At 34.5% G+C, this 19,824-nt stretch overlaps 1 protein-coding gene across 1 annotated transcript in view; it reads right to left on the bottom strand.

Moving 5' to 3' along the window:
- Calcrl (calcitonin receptor like receptor) overlaps positions 1 to 19,824 on the bottom strand; it is a 96,544-nt gene that overhangs the window by 34,345 nt on the left and 42,375 nt on the right. The window contains exons 3-8 of the mRNA XM_042688313.1: positions 7,342 to 7,432; positions 7,073 to 7,163; positions 5,818 to 5,903; positions 3,548 to 3,689; positions 1,011 to 1,121; positions 803 to 915 (exon numbers count right to left, since the gene is read on the bottom strand). Coding sequence (XP_042544247.1) covers positions 803 to 915; positions 1,011 to 1,121; positions 3,548 to 3,689; positions 5,818 to 5,871 — 420 coding nt within the window. The 5' untranslated portion in view covers positions 5,872 to 5,903; positions 7,073 to 7,163; positions 7,342 to 7,432. The remainder of the gene's footprint in view (positions 1 to 802; positions 916 to 1,010; positions 1,122 to 3,547; positions 3,690 to 5,817; positions 5,904 to 7,072; positions 7,164 to 7,341; positions 7,433 to 19,824) is intronic.

Here is a 19,824-nt window from a genome sequence, read left to right as displayed (position 1 = left end):
TTAGACTTTTTCTTTACATTTTAAACCCATCATGTCATAAAATATTTTTGTATTTCTCTTTACAAACACTCCTCTGAATGCACAGGTGAAATATGACAGTTATGGAACACTACTATAAGTTAGTCCTCTTTTTTCCCTCAGAAATTCCTCTAAAAATCAGTAGAAGAAATTCATTGTTACCCTTTTTCAGATTTGAGAGGATATAAGGAGCAGAGAAAGGAAATCAGATAACAAGGCTCACAGTTCAACTCACTGTCGATAGATTGCCTGTACACACACCAGTGCAAATGCATGCAGGCGTTTTCTATCAAGCTTTATTATTGTGACAAAGATAATTAGCCTTAACTTTGAGGCTCATGTGCAAAGTGGAAATATGAGTGTGGCCTAACAGCCAGTTGGAATGCAAGTCTTCTGCAGAGGGGCAGATGGGGAGGTCTAAACCCTGCTGGGCTTGTCCTGTTTACTTAGCACAATTTCTGAAGTAGTCTAGAATTCCACCGCAAGTGAAAGTTTTCTCTCTTTTTTTAAAATATTATGTTTCCTTTGGAAAATTGGAAACTCCATTACTGAAAAATTGACTTGTAAATAAGTATTGCCTAATAGGATTGCCTGTTCTCATAATGACATAATGAATCAATCATTATTCTTCCCACAAATTTTTTCATTGATCTTTTCCAATTACATTAGGAGATGGTTTTATAATGGAATGGAACATGACTGAATACTTTCCAATGCTCTATCAGACAACTAACTGTTTAAATAGATAGTGTGAAGTAAGTTTCAATTCATGGCTATTACCTACCTTCACTTTCTCATGTGTGTTAATATTACACTGAGTGTAATTTGTCCATGTTCTGTTGCTTGCGGGATGTCTAAACCAGTTTCCATCTTGATCACAGATCTTTGTAACTTTTTCTTTGAAATTTAATAGACAAAAGGAAACAATAATTTAACTGGCCAGTGATTATGAAATAGATGTTAAGTAGACTCATGTAAATTTCTTCTTTTACCTGAAGGATCAAAGTCCTGGAAGTAATCAGGGCAGTGCTGCATTGATTCTGTTCCTGCTGCAACATCATTCCAGCACAGCCATCCATCCCAGGTCCTGTTGCAGTAAAGCCCTTAAAGAGGAAATAAAAATGAGGGAGGACCAACACAAGTTACACAGGAAGACATAAAGTCTCAAGGAAAGTTTCTTACTGCTGTGAAGTAAGGCCTCTGACTAAAATATGAAGTAAAACCACAGTAATTACTTGATGTTTTCTTCAAGCAATTATTGCAAAAACTAGTTCTTCAATCAAGTTTACAAATAACTCTGAAGGTTTAAATTTAATGTTATTACTCACAGATAGATATTTATTTAATAAATCAAGTTGCCTTTGCTGGTTTTCCCTGACCATGAAGTAGTGTCTAGATTATGTTTTATTTTAGAAACTGTTTTCATAGGGAAAATTCTTAGTTCTTTAGAAGCAAACCAATAAATAATAGTTCAATATTGCTATCTTACCATTTGAACTATGAACAGTATTTATCTAGGCCTCTACTTCCAATTCTAACTCTTCCTTTCTTTTTATGTAGGCCTCTACTTCCAATTCTAACTCTTCCTTTCTTTTCAAAGTTTAATAATCACATGTGTTCTTCAACACAAAGAAAAAGAACCTTTCACCCTTTATGTGTGTAATATGTTAGTCATAAAGAAATTAATTAAAATTCTAATGTTAGTCTATAATCAGGAAGTAATTTTATCTTTTGTCTGATATTGGTATAAAATACTAAATGTTAATATTTATTCTTTTTAAATCTTGGATAATCATAGTTTTCTCTCCTGTGATAAATAATTAAATAGTTTTTAAATAAATTTCACAACATAAAATTAGCTTGTGACTAACCAAAGAATATTTTACTTATATGTATGTATGTATGACATTCAGTCAAATTAAACCTAAAAGATTTTCAGTATAAAAAGGCTTATTTTCATAAGCAAATTCATTTTGAAAAATATTAATATTCTACTTTTCACATTTAATTTATATGCCGATGTTATGAGATTTTTTAAATTCTAAGATCTTTGTTTCCTTTAATAGCTCTAAAAAATGAAATTATCTAGAGTTTACAGTGTGTTTCATTGTGAGTTTTTCAGAATAAACTACAATGTCTTTATATTCATAAACCTATTCTGTAAGTCTCCTAAATAAAATATACAGCCTCCTTCTATTTTTATAATAATGGCAACTATTTTTGGTACTTATCTTTATATCTCCAAAACCTATAAGGATGTTTTGTGGTTGGGAGACACTCTACAAATGTTAATAAATGAATAATTCAGAGACTCACTAGCCTTGCCAAGAGATAATTGTATGACATAGTATATATTATGAAAATACACTTCTCTGGCCATAATTTTTGCAAATGAGAGTAATTAAAGAGATATTAAGTATATTTGAGTTCCTATCAACAGAATTTCAAACAACTACTAAAGTTCAATTCTCATTGACTCAACTTAAGATATATCTTTATACTAACATCAAACTCCTATTTGATAATTTGAGTATAGTTGTATCATAGAAAGATTACTGAATCACATGCTTTTATTAGAATCTGTTGCTGTTGTTGTTCAGTCCTGAGGTTTAACTTCAGGGCTTCTTTCATCCAAGGATAGCTCTCTACCACTTAAGCCACAGATCTACTTCTAGCTTTTCTAGAGATGAGTCTCACAGACTTTCCTGCCCAGGCTGGCTTCAAACCACGATCCTCAGATTTCAGCCTCCTGATTAGCTTGGATTATAGGTATGTGCTAACAGTGCCCAGCAGATATTTTATTTATTTTATTTAATTTTTAAAATTTTATTTAGGTGATACACAGAGGGGTTACAGTTACACAAGTAAGATAATGAATGCATTTCCTTGTGAACAGTGTTACCTCCTCCCTCAGTTCTTCCCACTTTCCTGTCCACCACTCTCCTTCCCCCAAGTTATATAGTTCATTTCCAACATAGTGTCTAATGAGTGTCACTGTTGCATTGGTTCACTCTTTGTCCCATCTTCTCTGTGCTTCCCCTTCCCTTCCCTAAATCAGATAAACTCATATATAAGACAAAGCTACACAAATCAAAATTAGTGACAACAGGGAATAAACCAAAGGGGAAAAAAAGAAAAAAAATTATAAACAATAAAATTTTTTTAAAAACACATCTTGCTTCCATTTCTTGGAGTTCATTTCCATAAGCATCATTTCATATGGTCATATCCATATCACTATTAGGCCATTGTGATCCTCCGCGAAGAATATCCTAGACATATTCTACTTATTACAAATGACCCAAATAACCACAGATAAGGCCACACCAAAGCTATCAGCACAACAAGCAGACTTTTTATTTAAAGACAGCAAGATGAATTATCATAAAATGTTCTTCAGAAATGAATAAAGCAGAAAAACAGCAACTAACTCATTTTTGTAAGGGCTATAAGAAACCCATACTGATAAAATACATAATGATTTTTACGAATGTATTACATGCATCTGAGGTTAAATAACTGTGGTTACCTTCTACTTGTTGAACAGGGTCCTGCATAATTTTTTGGTAACATTCATATTGTGCAGTCATTATTTTATTTCTAGTAACCCCCAACTGAATTAAGTCATCGGGGTCTTCTTCTTCTTCTTCTGGCTCTGCTGTGGCAGGAGTCTAAGGAGGAAACCAATAGCATCAGCTTTAGTATTATATAAATGTTCATTAAAACATAGTCTGTCACAGTGAAATAAGAAGTGCAGTGAAATGATGAATGGCAAACTGAGTCTGGGGAGGAAAATCCCCTAATGGTAAAGTATGACAGTTTCCATGGTAGAAATACACCTACTGGGCCCAGTTTTCAACAGTTATCAAAAGGTCACTAATGGCTGAGTTGAGAGGTAGCGTTAGAGTTTAGAAGGCTGTGGTAACTGGTTATAGGACAACCTAAACATACGTTTTGAAATCCAAGCAAAGCTGTGTTTATAATCTCCTCTTCTATTTTATGTGCTCTTCAGGCATAAGTAAATTATTCACCACCACCACCCACCTCCAAGCTTCTGCTTTCTTATTATTAAAAACCATAAAATAGCATAATAACAGAATATACCTGGCATGTGGCAAACATTCAAAATTTATTGTCAGTGATCATTATACTTTGATAATAACAATAGAAATTTCAAGTTTTAATTAAATGCTCACATAAAGATTTTTGACAAGCACTATTTTCAGCTCTATTACTTCTTTAATTTTTATACTATTTCCTTCCTGATTTGTAATATGAGGCATTTATAAATATGTTATTCAGCTAACTTCATATTATTCTATTAACTCTCTCATATCAACCTTTCTCTTTTGATGTTCCTTTCCCTTGCCTTCATGATTTTCTGTTCTCTAACAGTAAACTAAATTTGGCAAAGTCAAAATAACAATGTCATTCATGCTTTAGCATCATCCTGGTCATTAGCATTAACTCATTTGTTGATTGGTTTTGACTTCCTAATAAAGGTTAATGAATCCCTTGTAATGCACAAGTAATGAATGGAGATTAAGAACAGCAAGGTAGTAATTTTTAGAAGATTTGCTTTTTCTCTCTCTTTCTTTTACAGTCCTGGGGATTCAACTCTGGGCCTCACATCTTTTAAGTGATCTATACCTTCATCTCAAGACAAGATTTTTGAAAAACACATGACTCATTCTTTTTAAGAAGTATGTAGACACTGTATAAACACTATCATTTTTTACTTTTTCTTGGAAGAAAGATTAAGGCTCACAAAATGTTCTGGATGAATTAAAAGAAAAGGATCCTCAAATTAGAATAATCAGATTGGTAGTCTGTTACAAAATTGCCTTTGGGGAAATAGGCTGGCCTGTGAAGCTCACTAGCATGCTTGATGGGTAGAAATGAGGAAACAGGACTTAAATTCTACACATAACATCTAAAAGGCACAGCATTTAGACTGTACATAGACTTAAGAATTTTTACTTTCAAAAAACAAAGGCCACAGAATATAATCTTGCTTTTTCTTTCCTTTCTTTCTTTTCCATCTGTTTTCTGGGTGTGTTTGTGTGTGTGTGTGTGTGTGTTTGTGCATGAGTTTCCTGAATTACTTTGTATCTTTATGAGGTTTCTTTGGAAATAGCACAGAAAAATTTTTTGCTGGCACAGAATTACATGACATTATGTCTCTCAGTTTAATTTATATATAATGAAATCAGAGTATAATCAGTATTTTCACTTGAAGCAGAGAAAAATATTAAAAAGTAGAATTTCTACAAATAAAAATTTAAAATGTATGAGACATAAGACTGCTTTAGGAAAAGAATTGAGTTGGTTATCTTCTGTTTGCCCTCCATTGTTGGTCCATACATCCAGCATGTACATGATTGAGGGTCACATGAGTATTTATATACACACACACACACACACACACACACACACACATTAAACTTAGCTCCAATAAATGAATGGATGAAGAAATTGATTTCAAACAATGCATACTTCTGCCATCCCACATTTTTTCCAAACTCTATCACTTTCCTTGGTGATTTCTATGTTTATATCCAGTGAATTCTCCCCTTTGATTTCCAGACCTGATTATCTGATGTCAATTATAAAACTAAAAGCAGCTTCTGAATTGAAAAAAGTATATAGTTGCTGCACTGATAGCATATAAATTGTAATTAATTTATGCTTCTACTAACAACTTTGATTTCATGGTTATTAACCTTTATTAATTATAAGTATTTTGGAAGGCAGAAATAATTATAGGGCAGAAGATAAACCGGAGGAATGAAGGCTTACCATTAGAAACGGCAAGAGAAATAGAAAATATAGTAGGTATTTTCTCTCCATCATTGGAGGCCAAATGAAATATGCTGTGAATCACACTGCAACAGAAAATGAAAGAAATGGAATGCATCAGTAATCCTGACACAAATGTAGATAGCTTTCTAAAACAAAATTCGTGTTATAACTACACAATGATTTTATTTTAGGGAGTGGATTCATAATTCTTCATTACAGGAAATGAATTCTTTTCTTTTCTTTCCTTTTGTTGGTCGTGGGGCCTGAACTCTGGGCCAGGGCGCTGTCCCTCAGCTCTTCAGCTCAAGGTTAATGCCCTACTACTTGAACCACATTGCCACTTCCAGCGTTTTTCTGCTTATGTGGTGCTGAATGCGAGGCAAGCACTCTACCACTGAGCCAACTTCCCAGCCCCAGGAAATGAGTTCTTTTTTTTTTTTTTTTTAGTTGTGAAAATACCGTACAGAGGGGTTACAATTACATGGGCAAGGTAATGAGTACATTTCTTATCAAGCATTGTTGCTTCCTCCTTTGTTTCCCCTTACCATCTGTTCCCATCCTCTCAGCCTCCCTCCCCCACCCCCCACCCCGGCCCTGCCCTGCGCCAAAGCTGTAAAGTTCGTTTTTCAACATAATGTCTTGTACATCTCATTGTTTCAATGGGTCCACCTGTATCCCTATTTAAACAATTTGTTTTTTCCCTTCCCCTTCCCAAATTATACCAACATCAAACACAGTGAAAAACAGGAGTTATACCGTGGGGAAGGACATGAATTCTTTTCTAGTCACCAAAAAAAAGTCCCAAAGCCATCTACCAGATTGGAGCAGGTTACAAGCAATGAACAAATACAAGTATTTCTAATGGTAATTCAATTGATTTGCAGGCACCACCCAACAGCTTAATTCTAAGACAGACTTTCTGGAATATAGTTCCTAATGGTTCCTCCTTATGCTGTGAGATATGTAAGAAATGTGAATGGTCATGGCAAGCCACTAAATATAATACTCATTTTTACTATATCTAAACATTATTTTTCATCTGAGAAAAAAATTCCTCAGGAAATATTTACCATTGAAATATAGATTTAATTCTGTTTGGAAACTAGCCATGGTTTTTATTATATAGCTAAAAATCAATAATAACCAGCTTAAAATCCTTTCCTATGTTTTATTATTTTTATCACATACAAGAAGAGCACACTATGAATTATTTCTTAGGATCTATGCCACTCATCACTCTTGCCAGACTCACCTGGGAGCAATTTCTCTTGTTAATTGTAGCAGTCTTCCAAATACTGTGTTCTCTTTTATCAGCTATCCTGGATTTTTAATACTAGAGTGATCTGAAGAAAAATATAACCCCTAAAGTCAGAAAGCATTATGAAGCTTAAATATCTAAAACTATGCTTTAGTAGATAAAAAAATATGAATCAAAATTTCTGCGATTGAGTAATTAATGAGTTCATGTTTTAGTTTTTAATTACATTTCACCACAAGAAAATCTAATTTCCTAATACTTACATGCACAGTTGTCTCCAGACTCAAATCACATTTTTTCTTGGATCATACTCAACATTGTCTTGAAGAATTTCTTAATTCCAGGGGTCATGACCTAAGATATTAATTGAATTAAAATAATTTAGCATTAAAATAATGGTTAACATTTCCATAAATTGAAACCTTGAAGTTTTTATCCTTGAAATTAATTTTATATGAAGCTATTCCAATTTTTAAATCTCTTGCTGATGATATATATACTACTAGATAATAGCATATTCATTGTGCGTAATGTTCCATTATAAACTATAGATATGTACCAACATCAAATACAGTGAAAACAGGGGTTACACCATGGGGGAGGGACATACAAAGCAATGAAGAAATATCTTATAAATATGTTAGAAACAATAGCAAGAAAGAAAAAACATTTGAGTTCATTTCGCCTAACAACAACTTATCTGACCGTTTCTGCTTGTCTCAGACATATACTAGTTATTGCAAATAAGGGAAACTGTGGGACCTATGTTTCTTTGGGCCTGGCTTACTTCACTTAATAAAACTTTTTCCAAGTCTTTCCATTTCCTAACAAATGGGGCAGTGCCATTCTTTCTGATGGAGGCAATTTGTGGAGGGGAAGGAAAAAACAAATTGTTTAAATAGGGACACAGGTGGACCCATTGCACCAATGAGATATACCAGATGTTATGTTGAAAATGAACTTTACAACTTTGGTGCGGAGGGGGAGTGGAGGTAGGGGGAGATGGGAGAGGATGGTAGGAGAAACAAAGGAGGAGGCAACAATGCTTGATAAGAAATGCACTCGTTATCTTGCCCATGTAATTGTAACCCCTCTGTATGGTATTTTCACAATAAAAATAAACTACAGATATGTAATAACATCTGACCTAGAGATGTGCATTTCTATTATGAATAAATTATTTAAAAGAGTGAAAATGCTGTTTTCATACCAAAAATTATTGGATTTTAGCATTTGAGTTTTCCTGTTTACATTTTCCTTTGCTCATAGAGGTGCTAAAATATTTTCCTAAAGAATTTGTACTTTTAGTAAATGTATCTATATTTATATCTATATCAGCATAATTATACCATCAGATTATATTGTCTTTAGAAAGAAATTTTGTTCTCTAATCTTCTGACTAGAACTTTAATTAATTCTTTCTACAGAACTAATTGCTTTCTGATTGAATACTTCTGATTAAAATATTTTTCTATTATTTCTTTAGTGTAATCTCTAGTTTATCTATCGGTATTCATAGAGCCAGATAATAATAAGTTGGTTTGGAGGGCTTAAAAGTTTGATCCTTAATATACATTCAAATGTAGTGGTTTTTACATTTCTACAGTTATAATATTTTATACTGAGAATTTAATTTGATAGTAGAAATAGCCAAAAAGTTGTAAAATTTTCTGACCTGGTTGAACATCCAGTACTTTATTTTCAGATACCTATTTGTTTTGACATTTAGATATAATTGTGTAACAAATGTTACATTTCATTTGTCTGTGTTGGTTGGGATATGGCTGCTTTTTTAATCTATATAAATTTGAAATAAAATTGAAATATAAAAAGCCTTTGGAGTTAAACATTGTTTAACCTTTGAGTCATTTTAATTATTTATCAACATGTATAATCACAGTTTTCTCCCTTTCCTTGTTGATAATGCCTTTTCAAAGCCAAAATTATATTTGATTTACCCTTTTCAATCTTTGTTGTTTGACAGTTAATGAGTATTATTATTTATGAATAACTTAATGGAATGAGCCAATGAAGTGTTTCAGGATACTAAAGCCATGATCAAAAACTTTGATCATAACTGAATTTTTTTATTATGAATATACTGTACAGAGAGGTTACAATTACATGGGCAAGATAATGAGTACATTTCCTATCAAGCATTGGAGCCTCCTCCTTTGTTTCCCCTTCCCATCCCTTCCCATCCTCCTCCCGCCCCCCCCCCCCCGCCGCCCCCCCTCCCCCCCCACCGCCCCCCCTCCAATCCTCCCGGCACCCCCCCCTGCACCAAAGTTGTAAAAAGTTCGCTTTCGACATAACAACTTGTACATCTCATTGTTGCAATGGGTCCACCTGTATCCCTATTTAAACGATTTGTTTTTCCCCTTCCCCTCCACAAATTATACCCACATCAAATACAGTGAAAGCAGGGTATAACTGAATTTAAAAAAAAAAAAAAAGAGAGAGATTTAAAGCCAGGTGCTGGTGGTTCATGCCTGTAATCCTAGTTACTCAGGAGGCTGAGATCTGAGGATCACAGTTTAAAACTAGCCCAGCCAGGAAAGTCCATGAGACTCTTACCTCCATTTAATCACTGAAAAACCAGAAATGGTGCTGTGGTTCAACTGGTACAGTGCTCTCTGTGAGCTAAAGAGTTTATAGACAGTACCCAGGCCCAGAGTTCAAGCCCCATGACCAACAAAAAACAAAAACAAAAACGTTTTAGATAGTGTTTGAATCTGTAGTAGCAATGAAATTTGCCTAGAAAAGTCCTTATTATCAGCATAGATACTTTTTACAAAGTACACTGATAAAACCTATTTAGAGTTTAAGCTTGGTTATTCGGATGTTGAGTAAACATTAGTTTACTATGTTACATTTAGGACTCAAAGATAAAGCAAAATTTAAAACATTAGCAGTTTGTATTTAAAACACTGATAAATTATTATTTCTTAAGTATATTTAAATATCCAAATAAAAATATAAAAATATTTTATTTGGAAAGCAGAAAGGTTTCACAAAACCATGTTTGATTAATTACATGAGTCAGGGCTAATTTACCTTTAATATATACATGGACTAAAAACATTGAGGAGGAAAATGCTTTTTTAAAAATCACATTTGGATGTTTCCCAAAACCAGCATATTTAAGAGACCTTTTACCCAACTCTGCTGTTATTTTTATTACTTATCTATTAGAGCTCAAAATCAAAGCTCCAAAAGTATTTTGTGAAATATGTCCTGGTGGTTACTAAGACATCCTGGGCACAATAATTGAAGAGGACTTTATTCAGCTAAAAATATTTGTCAGTGCAAATGATCCCTCTTTTCTAGCTTTTGTTTTGCTTTCCATAGTTGTCTAGAAAATGTACTTGTAGGAACAAGGTTGTATTTTGTATTGTGCAGCCCGTTTCTGCAGCACATGGAAAAGTCATGGCTCCTGGGTTTAACAAGAACAAACGAAGATTGGCTGATAATCCAACACATAGTTCACACTTCTACTCTGTATGAGATTCAGCAATGTCGAAGTGCATGATACAATTCATTCATGTTGTCTACCCTACAAAGGACCTACCAAAGTTTCTCCTTGAGAAAACATATAGGGTGAGAACAGTTAAAATACTTCTTTGCCATTTCATGCATGAGTATTAAATGCTACGTCAACCTTCACCTATATTTGCAAAGGCATTATACAATAGCCCAGCAAGACCAACCAATGACCAACTAGAGAAACTTTGATGAACAGGGTTATTTCTCCCTAACACCCACTCACCCTATATATTTTCTCAAGGAGAAACTTTGATAGGTATTTTGTAGGGTAGACAACATGAATGAATTGTATCATGCACTTAGACATTGCTGAATCTCATACAGAGTAGAAGTGTGAACTATGTGTTGGATTTCTTATTTTTAATCATCAGTTTTTGGCATACTTCTGCTTGACTCATTCTGCAAATCGTTCTCTCTTCTACATATCACTTCTTCCACCTTTATTATTGATAAAACACATTTAAATTTAACTCACTAAAACTGTTAAGTAAATCATTTTTAACGTCTTTTTTTTCTTTACTGACAAATCCATGTTACCTTCTAAAACAGGATAGTTCTTACATAGGGAAGATATCAAGTAAATAATAAATGGGAATTTTTCAGTAGCATTTTCCTAGCATAGCTAAGATTTGTTTAATAGGAAAAAGAACTTCTGTCACTTTGAGACATCTCAGTTTATATTCTTAACTGGACTTATTTATTGTAATAGCAATATTAGTACTTAGTAACATTTTCTAGGTGCTACATCCTAGATCCTGTAAGTATTATTTTATATTCCTTCCTCAAGACTAAAAAAGAAGATTGAGTTTATGGGTAGAAATGGTATCATTTTCTCTACTGTGTAAATAGAATAAAAATATTTTCTTATTTCCAAACATTTACCTTACTCCTCATATATATCATATATATGAAATATATAGATCTATATATCTATAGATATATAGATCTATATATTGATTTTTTTTGTCAGTCATGGGGCCTGAACTCTGGGCCTGGGCGCTGTCCCTCAGCTCTTCAGCTCAAGGCTAGCACTCTACCACTTGAGCTACAGCACCACTTCCGGCTTTTTCTGCTTTTGTGGTGCTGAGGAATTGAACTCAGGGCCTCATGCATGCAAGGCAAGCCCTCTACCACTGAGCCACCTGCCCAGCTCAAACTATTTTAAATGATGTCTTTCAACACAGGAAAACTTTGACAAATGAGGAATGTCTTAAAATGCACATAACTTTTAAAATACAATTGCTTTAGGTTAATGATAGAGCTCCCTGTAAAATACTTGCCTCATAGGTAGAATACCTTGGTTTTGGGTTCAAATCCAAACAGCACATGTACATATACACACATACATACACATAGACACATACCCACACATTTATACACAGATAAAAAATGGAAATGAAGAAAGTAAAAAAAAGGAATAGAACTTGTTTGATTATAGCTGACAAATTACTCAGGATTTTATATCATTTATCATTCTGTCCTTATTACTGTAAATCACTATAGAATCACCTTACAAGGTAATCTTTCATAAACATATATTTTACATTCATGCTTTTTTTTCTTGTTGTTAGTCATGTGGTTTGAACTCAGGGCCTGGGTACTATCCCTGAGTTCTTTTGATCAAGGCTACTGCTCTGTTATTATTAGCCACAGCTTCACTTCCGTTTTTCTGGTTGTTAATTAGTTAAGAGTCTCACAGGATTTCCTACCAGTCTGGGTTTGAGCAGTAATCCTCAGATTTCAGCCTCTAGAATAGCTAGGATTACAGGTGTGAGAGACCAGAGCCTGGCAAATTTAAGAATGGTTAAGAGGACAATCTGATTGGTTCACTGCAGTATAGCAGCATGATTTCTTTTTCTATATAGCAATTACAAGTCATAGTTATGTCATCAGTACTCATTTGTCTGACAAAAAAACACAAGTTCTAAAGATGGACACTAGTGCTTTAAAAATCTGCCTCTTGGGTTGGGAAGGTGGCTCAGTAGTAGGGTGCTTGCCTTGCATGCATGTGGCCCTGGGTTCGATTCCTCAGCACCACATAAGCAGAAAAAGCTGGGAGTGGCACTGTGGCTCAAGTGGCTCAAGTGGTAAAGCACTAGCCTTGAGCTGAATCACTGAAGGACAACACCCAGGCCCAGAGTTCAGGCTCCACAACCAACAACAACAACAAAAAATCTGCCTCTTAGTTTAGCATGTTTTTACTACTCCTATACATACTTCCCATTAATTTATGTTTCTTTAGATAAACAATTCTTATTTACCAATATTAAAAAAGTATGTTCACTCCAATATTATGACAATAAATAACTTCCATCTTCTTCATTTCTGAATATTTTGAATTTTTATAGGCCATAAGCCATATTCTTTTTCCATTGATAAGTTTATATATTTTTCTCTATAAATTTGGCCAATGTAAGCATTTCCCACACATACCTACTTTGCAGAAATCTCCTGACCCTTTATATGAGCAAAGATTAGTTTTGTCCTATCTCATGCATACTTTCCCTTTCTTCTTTTTTTAAATTAATCATTTGTTTAATTTCAAAAACTTGTCTTTTTTTCCAGTCCTTGAACTCAGGGCCTGGGAACTGTTCCTGAGATTCTTTTGTTCAAGGCTAGCACTCTACCACTTGAACTACAGTGCCACATCCGGCCTTTTCTGTTTATGTGATGCTGAGGTGTCAAACCCAGGGCTTCGTGCATGCTAGGCAAGCACTGTACCACTAACTTACATTCCCAGCCTCATATTTTCCCTCTCTTATAGCATACTAAACAGGCCAGTTTTCTCTTAATAATACTAGACAATAATCCACACATGTGACAAAGGAAAACTTCTTTCTTCATTCTTCAGAATGTTTTATAGATTATTTGCTTCAAAACAAAACAAAACAAAAACAAAGCCAATGTCCAAGAGCCTGGCCATGTTTTATTTTGTCTTCATCATACGTTTTTTGTAGAACATGTCTTTGTGATAGAACTATTTATACAAGTTATTAAGTCTCGGAGAAATAAATAACAGTCTAAGTTTTTAATGTTCTGGCCAAACTTGTCCTGGAATGTACCTCACACTTTTAAGGAAAACAAAATATGCAGAAACTTCCCTTTCTTAGTAACTGTTACTTATTAAAAAAACAACAACAAAAAACCCTCAAGCTGTATGGTCTTCTTTATGACCTGATGTGAGGATTGCATTATTATTCAGGATAAGCCAGAGTCCCTCGAAACAGGGTTTTATGGTTCACATGCATCATTATTACAACCAGATCTTTTTTTTTTTTTTTTTTTTTTTGGTCGGTCATGGGGTTTGAACTCTAGGCTTGGGCACTGTCCCTGTGTTCTTCAGCTCAAGGCCAGTGCTCTACCGCTTGAGCCACAGTTGCACTTCCATTTTTCTAGCGGTTTTTATTGGAGATAAGAATCTCATGGACTTTCCTGCCCGGGCTAGCTTTGAACTGTGATCCTCAGATCTCAACCTCATGAGTAGCTAGGATTACAGGCATGAGCCACCTGCCCCCGGCAACCAGATCTTTTGAAAACTGTTAGTTTGTCCAAACTCCACCAAAGATCCAATGAGTTAGAATCTTTAGGAGAAAAGGAAGTTCTTAGCATGTCAAGTTTGTAGAAATACAACATGAATATATCATCTTCAGTGGTGCGTGCTGAAAATGAACACATAATACTTTGCCAATACATATGAGATATGCCATTTTAAAAGTGATTATCAAGTGTAGACCAAACACAATATACTTTGTTGTTCTTAGGGATGAATATTGTTCCATATTCCTCAGGAAGTTATTAAAATATCATATAATTTTAGAATGGTTTCTTTGGTCAACTGTTTTTGACATATATGGTGAAAATAGGGCAGACATAAGTATTGATCTCTGTTGCTCCAAACCCTAGCAGAGTAAAAACATAAGGAAAGTATTTGAATGTGGAATACTTACAAAATGAATTTATCAAATTGTAGAATCTACACTTAATTTATTTAAATCACAAGCTGGGTGCCATGGCTCAGAACCATAATCCTAGCTACTGGGGTGGCTAATATCTGAGGACTGAAGTTCAAACAGAAGCAGGAAAGTCTATGAGACTCTTCTGTCCAACTAGAAGTAAAGGTATGGCTTGCATATCTTTGCATATGGGTGCTATCCTTCAGTAAAAAAGCCCAGGAACAGTGCCCAGGCCCTGAATTCAGGTCTCTCTCTCTCTCTCTCTCTCTCTCTCTCTCTCACACACACACACACACACACACACACACAGCCCCCAAACCAAAAAAATAAATAAAAACATTGCCTCAATTTCCCTCCAAGGGAAATTCAGTTTTTCTTGATCGAGATCCAAGGATAACAATAGCTTTTATGAATTTCCCAGAGCTTTTACTATATAACTTAAATTAGGAAACAATTTAGATAAGAGTCCTATGTTAGGCAGAATAGTAAATGCCAAAATATTTCTCTAGCCCATTCCTAAGAAATTGTAATTAAAGGTATAAGACTGCCTTATGCTAACTTTAGAATCTTAGTTCATCCCTTTTAAGCAATGTCTGTGGAATTATTCCTGACATACTGTTGTTTCAGATTTTTGTATTTTGAGAAAGAGCTTTACAATATATTCCAAGCTGGTCTTAAATTCAAAATCTTCCTACATCTGCCTCTCAAGTGCAGGGATTGCAGTATTATGCCACATACCTTCATTCTTTCAATACATGCTATTGAGGAATTATTTCACCAACATCTGAAAGCACTACTTAGTCCTGAGCCTCTGTGGTTAATGAACCCAAGCAAGCTACATATCTTATCAGGTATCTCCTTATAAAATTAGAAAACAAGATTAACATTAATTAAAGCCTTGAGTAGAAGTTCAATTTTGAATAATTACAGAAAAAAAGGGCTTCTGTAGAGGAACAGTTTTGTTCAAAAGTCACTTAACCCTGAACTGTAGGCAGAAACAAAGTGTCCCCTGACAATGCTGGCACAGGAAGACTTTCCCTAGATCTCCTATTGGTAATAGCCTAAAGGAGTCTGAACTTAAATCTAAGATTGCAGAATGAGCCACTTGGGTAATTTCTCATTTGTTATAGCGGAATTTAGAGGAAAGATAACTATCTTGATATCATATACTCCCTCCCTACCCACTCTGCTTCATAAGTCACCTATTTTTAGAACTATTCTTACTTTTGAGGCCATTTGGAGAAAGTCTAGTTTTCTCTTCTCCATTATAGAAGTCCAAATCAGAAAGGTAAACACTCTTTTTCCATGAGCCAGCTTGCCAAATGTCTCTGGGTAGAAACTGATCATCTCATGGAGCCCAAGCTAAACCCATTAGCATCATCTTAGAATAACCCTAATGCTCTTGGCTTTGGAGTCTCACAGTTTCTGTTAACTACAATGGATTGTTTCATGTTTGTATTTAAAGAAATAATCACTATTTTTTTAAATTATAGAATGATGGAAATTAGCAGTCAATGAAGGAATAATTGAACACTGCCTAAATGTAACAGTATAGTCAATGAAATAACAAAAAAGCTACATTTAACTCATCAAAATCCTGTGAACAATGTGTATAAAAGCCCATCTAAAAGCCATTTCTATAAAGTCAATATAAACCATCATAAATGCCCTTTAAATTATTTTATTTTTGAAGAGATAATTGAATTTAGTTACAAATAGTAAAGACTACAGATGAAAAACATTTTATTCATATCATCTCATTAATTGATGATGGCTTTTTCATAAAGATATTGAAATTAGCATACTTTCATAAGCATGCAAAATAATGCACCATACAAGGTGAAGCTCTAGTTGAACTGTCACACATACTAATTAGACTTTCTATTTTAAAAATCTAACGTAGGGCCAGGTATAGTGGTATACACCTGTAACACCAGCTACATGGGAAGAAATAATGAGGTTCTGTGTTGACAGCTCAACTAGACAAAGTTAGTATGAGACCCAGCATGAAACCCTACCCAAAAATCAAACTCAAAACAAAAAGACTCAAAACAAAAAGAACCATGGTTCAGGTGGTAAAGCACAAGCCTGAGTCCAATCCCTAGTATGGAAAAATAATCCAATTCAGCACATTATAGTAACTCAGACACTTCTGCAATTTCCTAGCTGCCTTAAATAAATATTGATACAGGATGGAGTAGGAGAAACCCTAGGGCTCCTTGGCACAGAACGAAATGTTCTTCATAGAGACCCAGAAACACAACAAATCAAAGAAAGGTTGGACAAATGGGATTGCATGAAATTGCAGAGCTTCTGCATGGCAAAGGACATAGGTAGCAAGATCAATAGAAAGCCCACAGATTGGGAAAAGATCTTCACTAGCCATACAACAGACAAGGGTTGCATATCTAAAATATACTTGGAACTCAAAAAATTAAATCCCTCAACAACAAATCCTCAAAGAAACAACTGCCTGATAAATAAGTGGGCTAAAGATTTACAGAGAAACTTCTCTGAAGAGGAAAGAAGGATGGCCAATAGACACATGAAGAAATGCTCAACCTCCCTAGCCATAAAAGAAATGCAAATCAAAACAACATTGAGATTCCACCTCACCCCAGTTAGAATGGCTATAATCAAGAACTCTAATAACAACAGATGCTGGAGGAGATGTGGCTAGAAGGGAACCCTACTGCATTGTTGGTGGGAGTATAAACTTGTTCAACCACTTTGGAAAGTAGTATGGAGGTTCCTCAAAAGACTATACATAGAGCTCCCCTATGACCCAGCAATCCCACTTTTGGGCATTTACCCGAATCACCACAAACAAGACCACACTAAAGCTACCAGCACAACTATGTTTATTGCAGTATTATTTACCATAGCTAAGATATGGAACCAACCCAGATGCCCCTCAGTAGATGAATGGATCAAGAAAATGTGGTATATATACACAATGGAATTCAATGCCTCCATCAGAAAGAATGACATTGCCCCATTTGTTAGGAAATGGAAAGATGTGGAAAAAATTATATTAAGTGAAGTAAGCCAAGCCCAAAGAAACATAGGTCCCGTAGTTTCCCTTATTTGCAATAACTAGTATATGTCTGAGACAAGCAGAAATGGTCAGATAAGTTGTTAGGCAAAATGAATCTCAAGATAAGGACTCAAATGTTTTTTCTTACTATTGTTTCTAACATATTTACAAGATGATTTCTTTGTTGCTTTTTATGTCCCTCCCCCATGGTAAAACTCCTATTTTCACTGTCATGGATGTTGGTATAATTTGTGGAGGGGAAGGAAAAAAACGAATTGTTTAAATAGGGATACAGGTGGACCCATGGCAAAAGTGAGATGTACAAGGTGTTGTGTAGAAAAACGAACTTTACAACTTGGGTGGGGGGGAATGGGAAGTGGGGTTGGGGGGAAGATGGGAAGGGAAAACAAAGGAGGAGGCAACAATGCTTGATAAGAAATGTACTCATTACCTTGCCCATGTAATTGTAACCCCTCTGTATGGTATTTTCACAATTTAAAAAAAAAATAATAATAAACACCATGCCACTGATGAAAAAATTCACTATTATTGCTATATCACATTAAAGTGTGTAGAAATACAAATAAATGTATGAATATGTTATTTGTCACAATTTCAACAAAATTACAAGTGGAAAAATAACACTATATTGAAGAATGTGGTCATTTACATCTTGAGTTTGTGATCTTCTACAATGAGTGTGATTATTTATATCATTCAAGTAGTTATGAAACTATCAAAACCAAATACTAAGTCTATATCCACACATAATATCAAGGTAATTAATATAACTACACATTTTCTCATACTAAGCCTATATAAACTGAAGTTCTAGCAAGCTTTTTGTATACATGATAATCAAGTAGTGATATCTTCAAGAATTCAACTTGCTAAGCCAATTTAAAACAGGATAGAAAACTTCCCAGCCTGGGCTGTGATGCTCTTTACCGACACTGTGCAGGGACAATAACAGAAACAATCCTGTTGGCTCTACATTGACTTGCTTATCTAATGAGTATTCCATGTTGAATGATTGAATCACTATTAAGGAGAGATAATTTTGTGATTAAGGTTGGGATTTCATTTTACACTCTGAAGTACTTACCCATGGGAGTAATTTTCCCATTGTGGGCATAATTAGCCATTTTCCGGTGATTTTGGTTACTCTCTTTTTATTTGAGAAAGGCAAGTGGCCAATATCAGGCCAATTATTATAAGGTGGGAGGGAACCTGAAAAAAATGCTTTGTACTTGATGGAACACTCTCTCTCCAGGGGATTCAAAATGGAAAGAATGAATTGCTCAAAGAGCATAGAAACTGAACACATCTTTCCAGGTCTTTGGGCTAAACTTCATACACATTTCTTTTCCACCAAATCAGGATTGAAATTATATGAGAAAAAGAAATATTTTCTTTGACCAACTATGAAACTAGAAAAATATATAAAAATTAGAAGTTTTTAACTGATACATAAAATCTATAAACATCAATGTGTTATGCTCATACATGCAAACTTATATAATTCTCAAATAAGATAAATCTGTCTCCTTAAACATTTATTATTTCTGTTTGTCTGTTTTTTTTGTTTTTTTTGTTTTTTTTGTTTTTTTGTCATTATATTGCTGTGTAGCCCATGATCTTCCCACTTCTACCTCCATTATGCTAGGATTACAAGAGCACATAACTAAACCTGGATTATTGGTCATTTCTTAACTGTGGAAACATTCCTTCTACTTTTATAGTTGTGTTCAGTACATCATGCACATCATGATGATTTATACTTCCCTATTTTTGTTAGTATAGAAGAACATTTTGCTCTTATCTAATGACAACTTTGTAACCATTAATCACTGTTATTCTGTTCTTCCTTCTTCAGACTCTCCCTCATTTCTGATAACTACCATTCTATGATATCAACTGTTTTAGGTTCTGTGTATGAATAAGAACATGTCGTCTTTCTCTTTCTCTGCTTGCCATATTCTTAGTATATGACTTCTGGTGAAAACACCTAATTTTTCTGAAGTTTTAATTAATATTAATTAATATTGTATGCATCAGGCCCTGGATTTGATTCCACAGCACCACATAAGCAGAAAAAGCTGGAAGTGGTGCTGTGACTCAAATGGTAGAGAGATAGCCTTGAGCTGAAGAGCTGAGGGACAGCACCCAGGCCCAGAATTCAGGCCCCATGACCCACAATAAATAAATAA

The sequence above is a fragment of the Dipodomys spectabilis genome, unplaced genomic scaffold (genome assembly GCF_019054845.1).
Source record: "Dipodomys spectabilis isolate Male_0828 unplaced genomic scaffold, ASM1905484v1 ptg000115l, whole genome shotgun sequence".
Classification (NCBI taxonomy): Eukaryota; Metazoa; Chordata; class Mammalia; order Rodentia; family Heteromyidae; genus Dipodomys; species Dipodomys spectabilis.
This window is presented reverse-complemented; position numbering and strand designations above follow the sequence as displayed.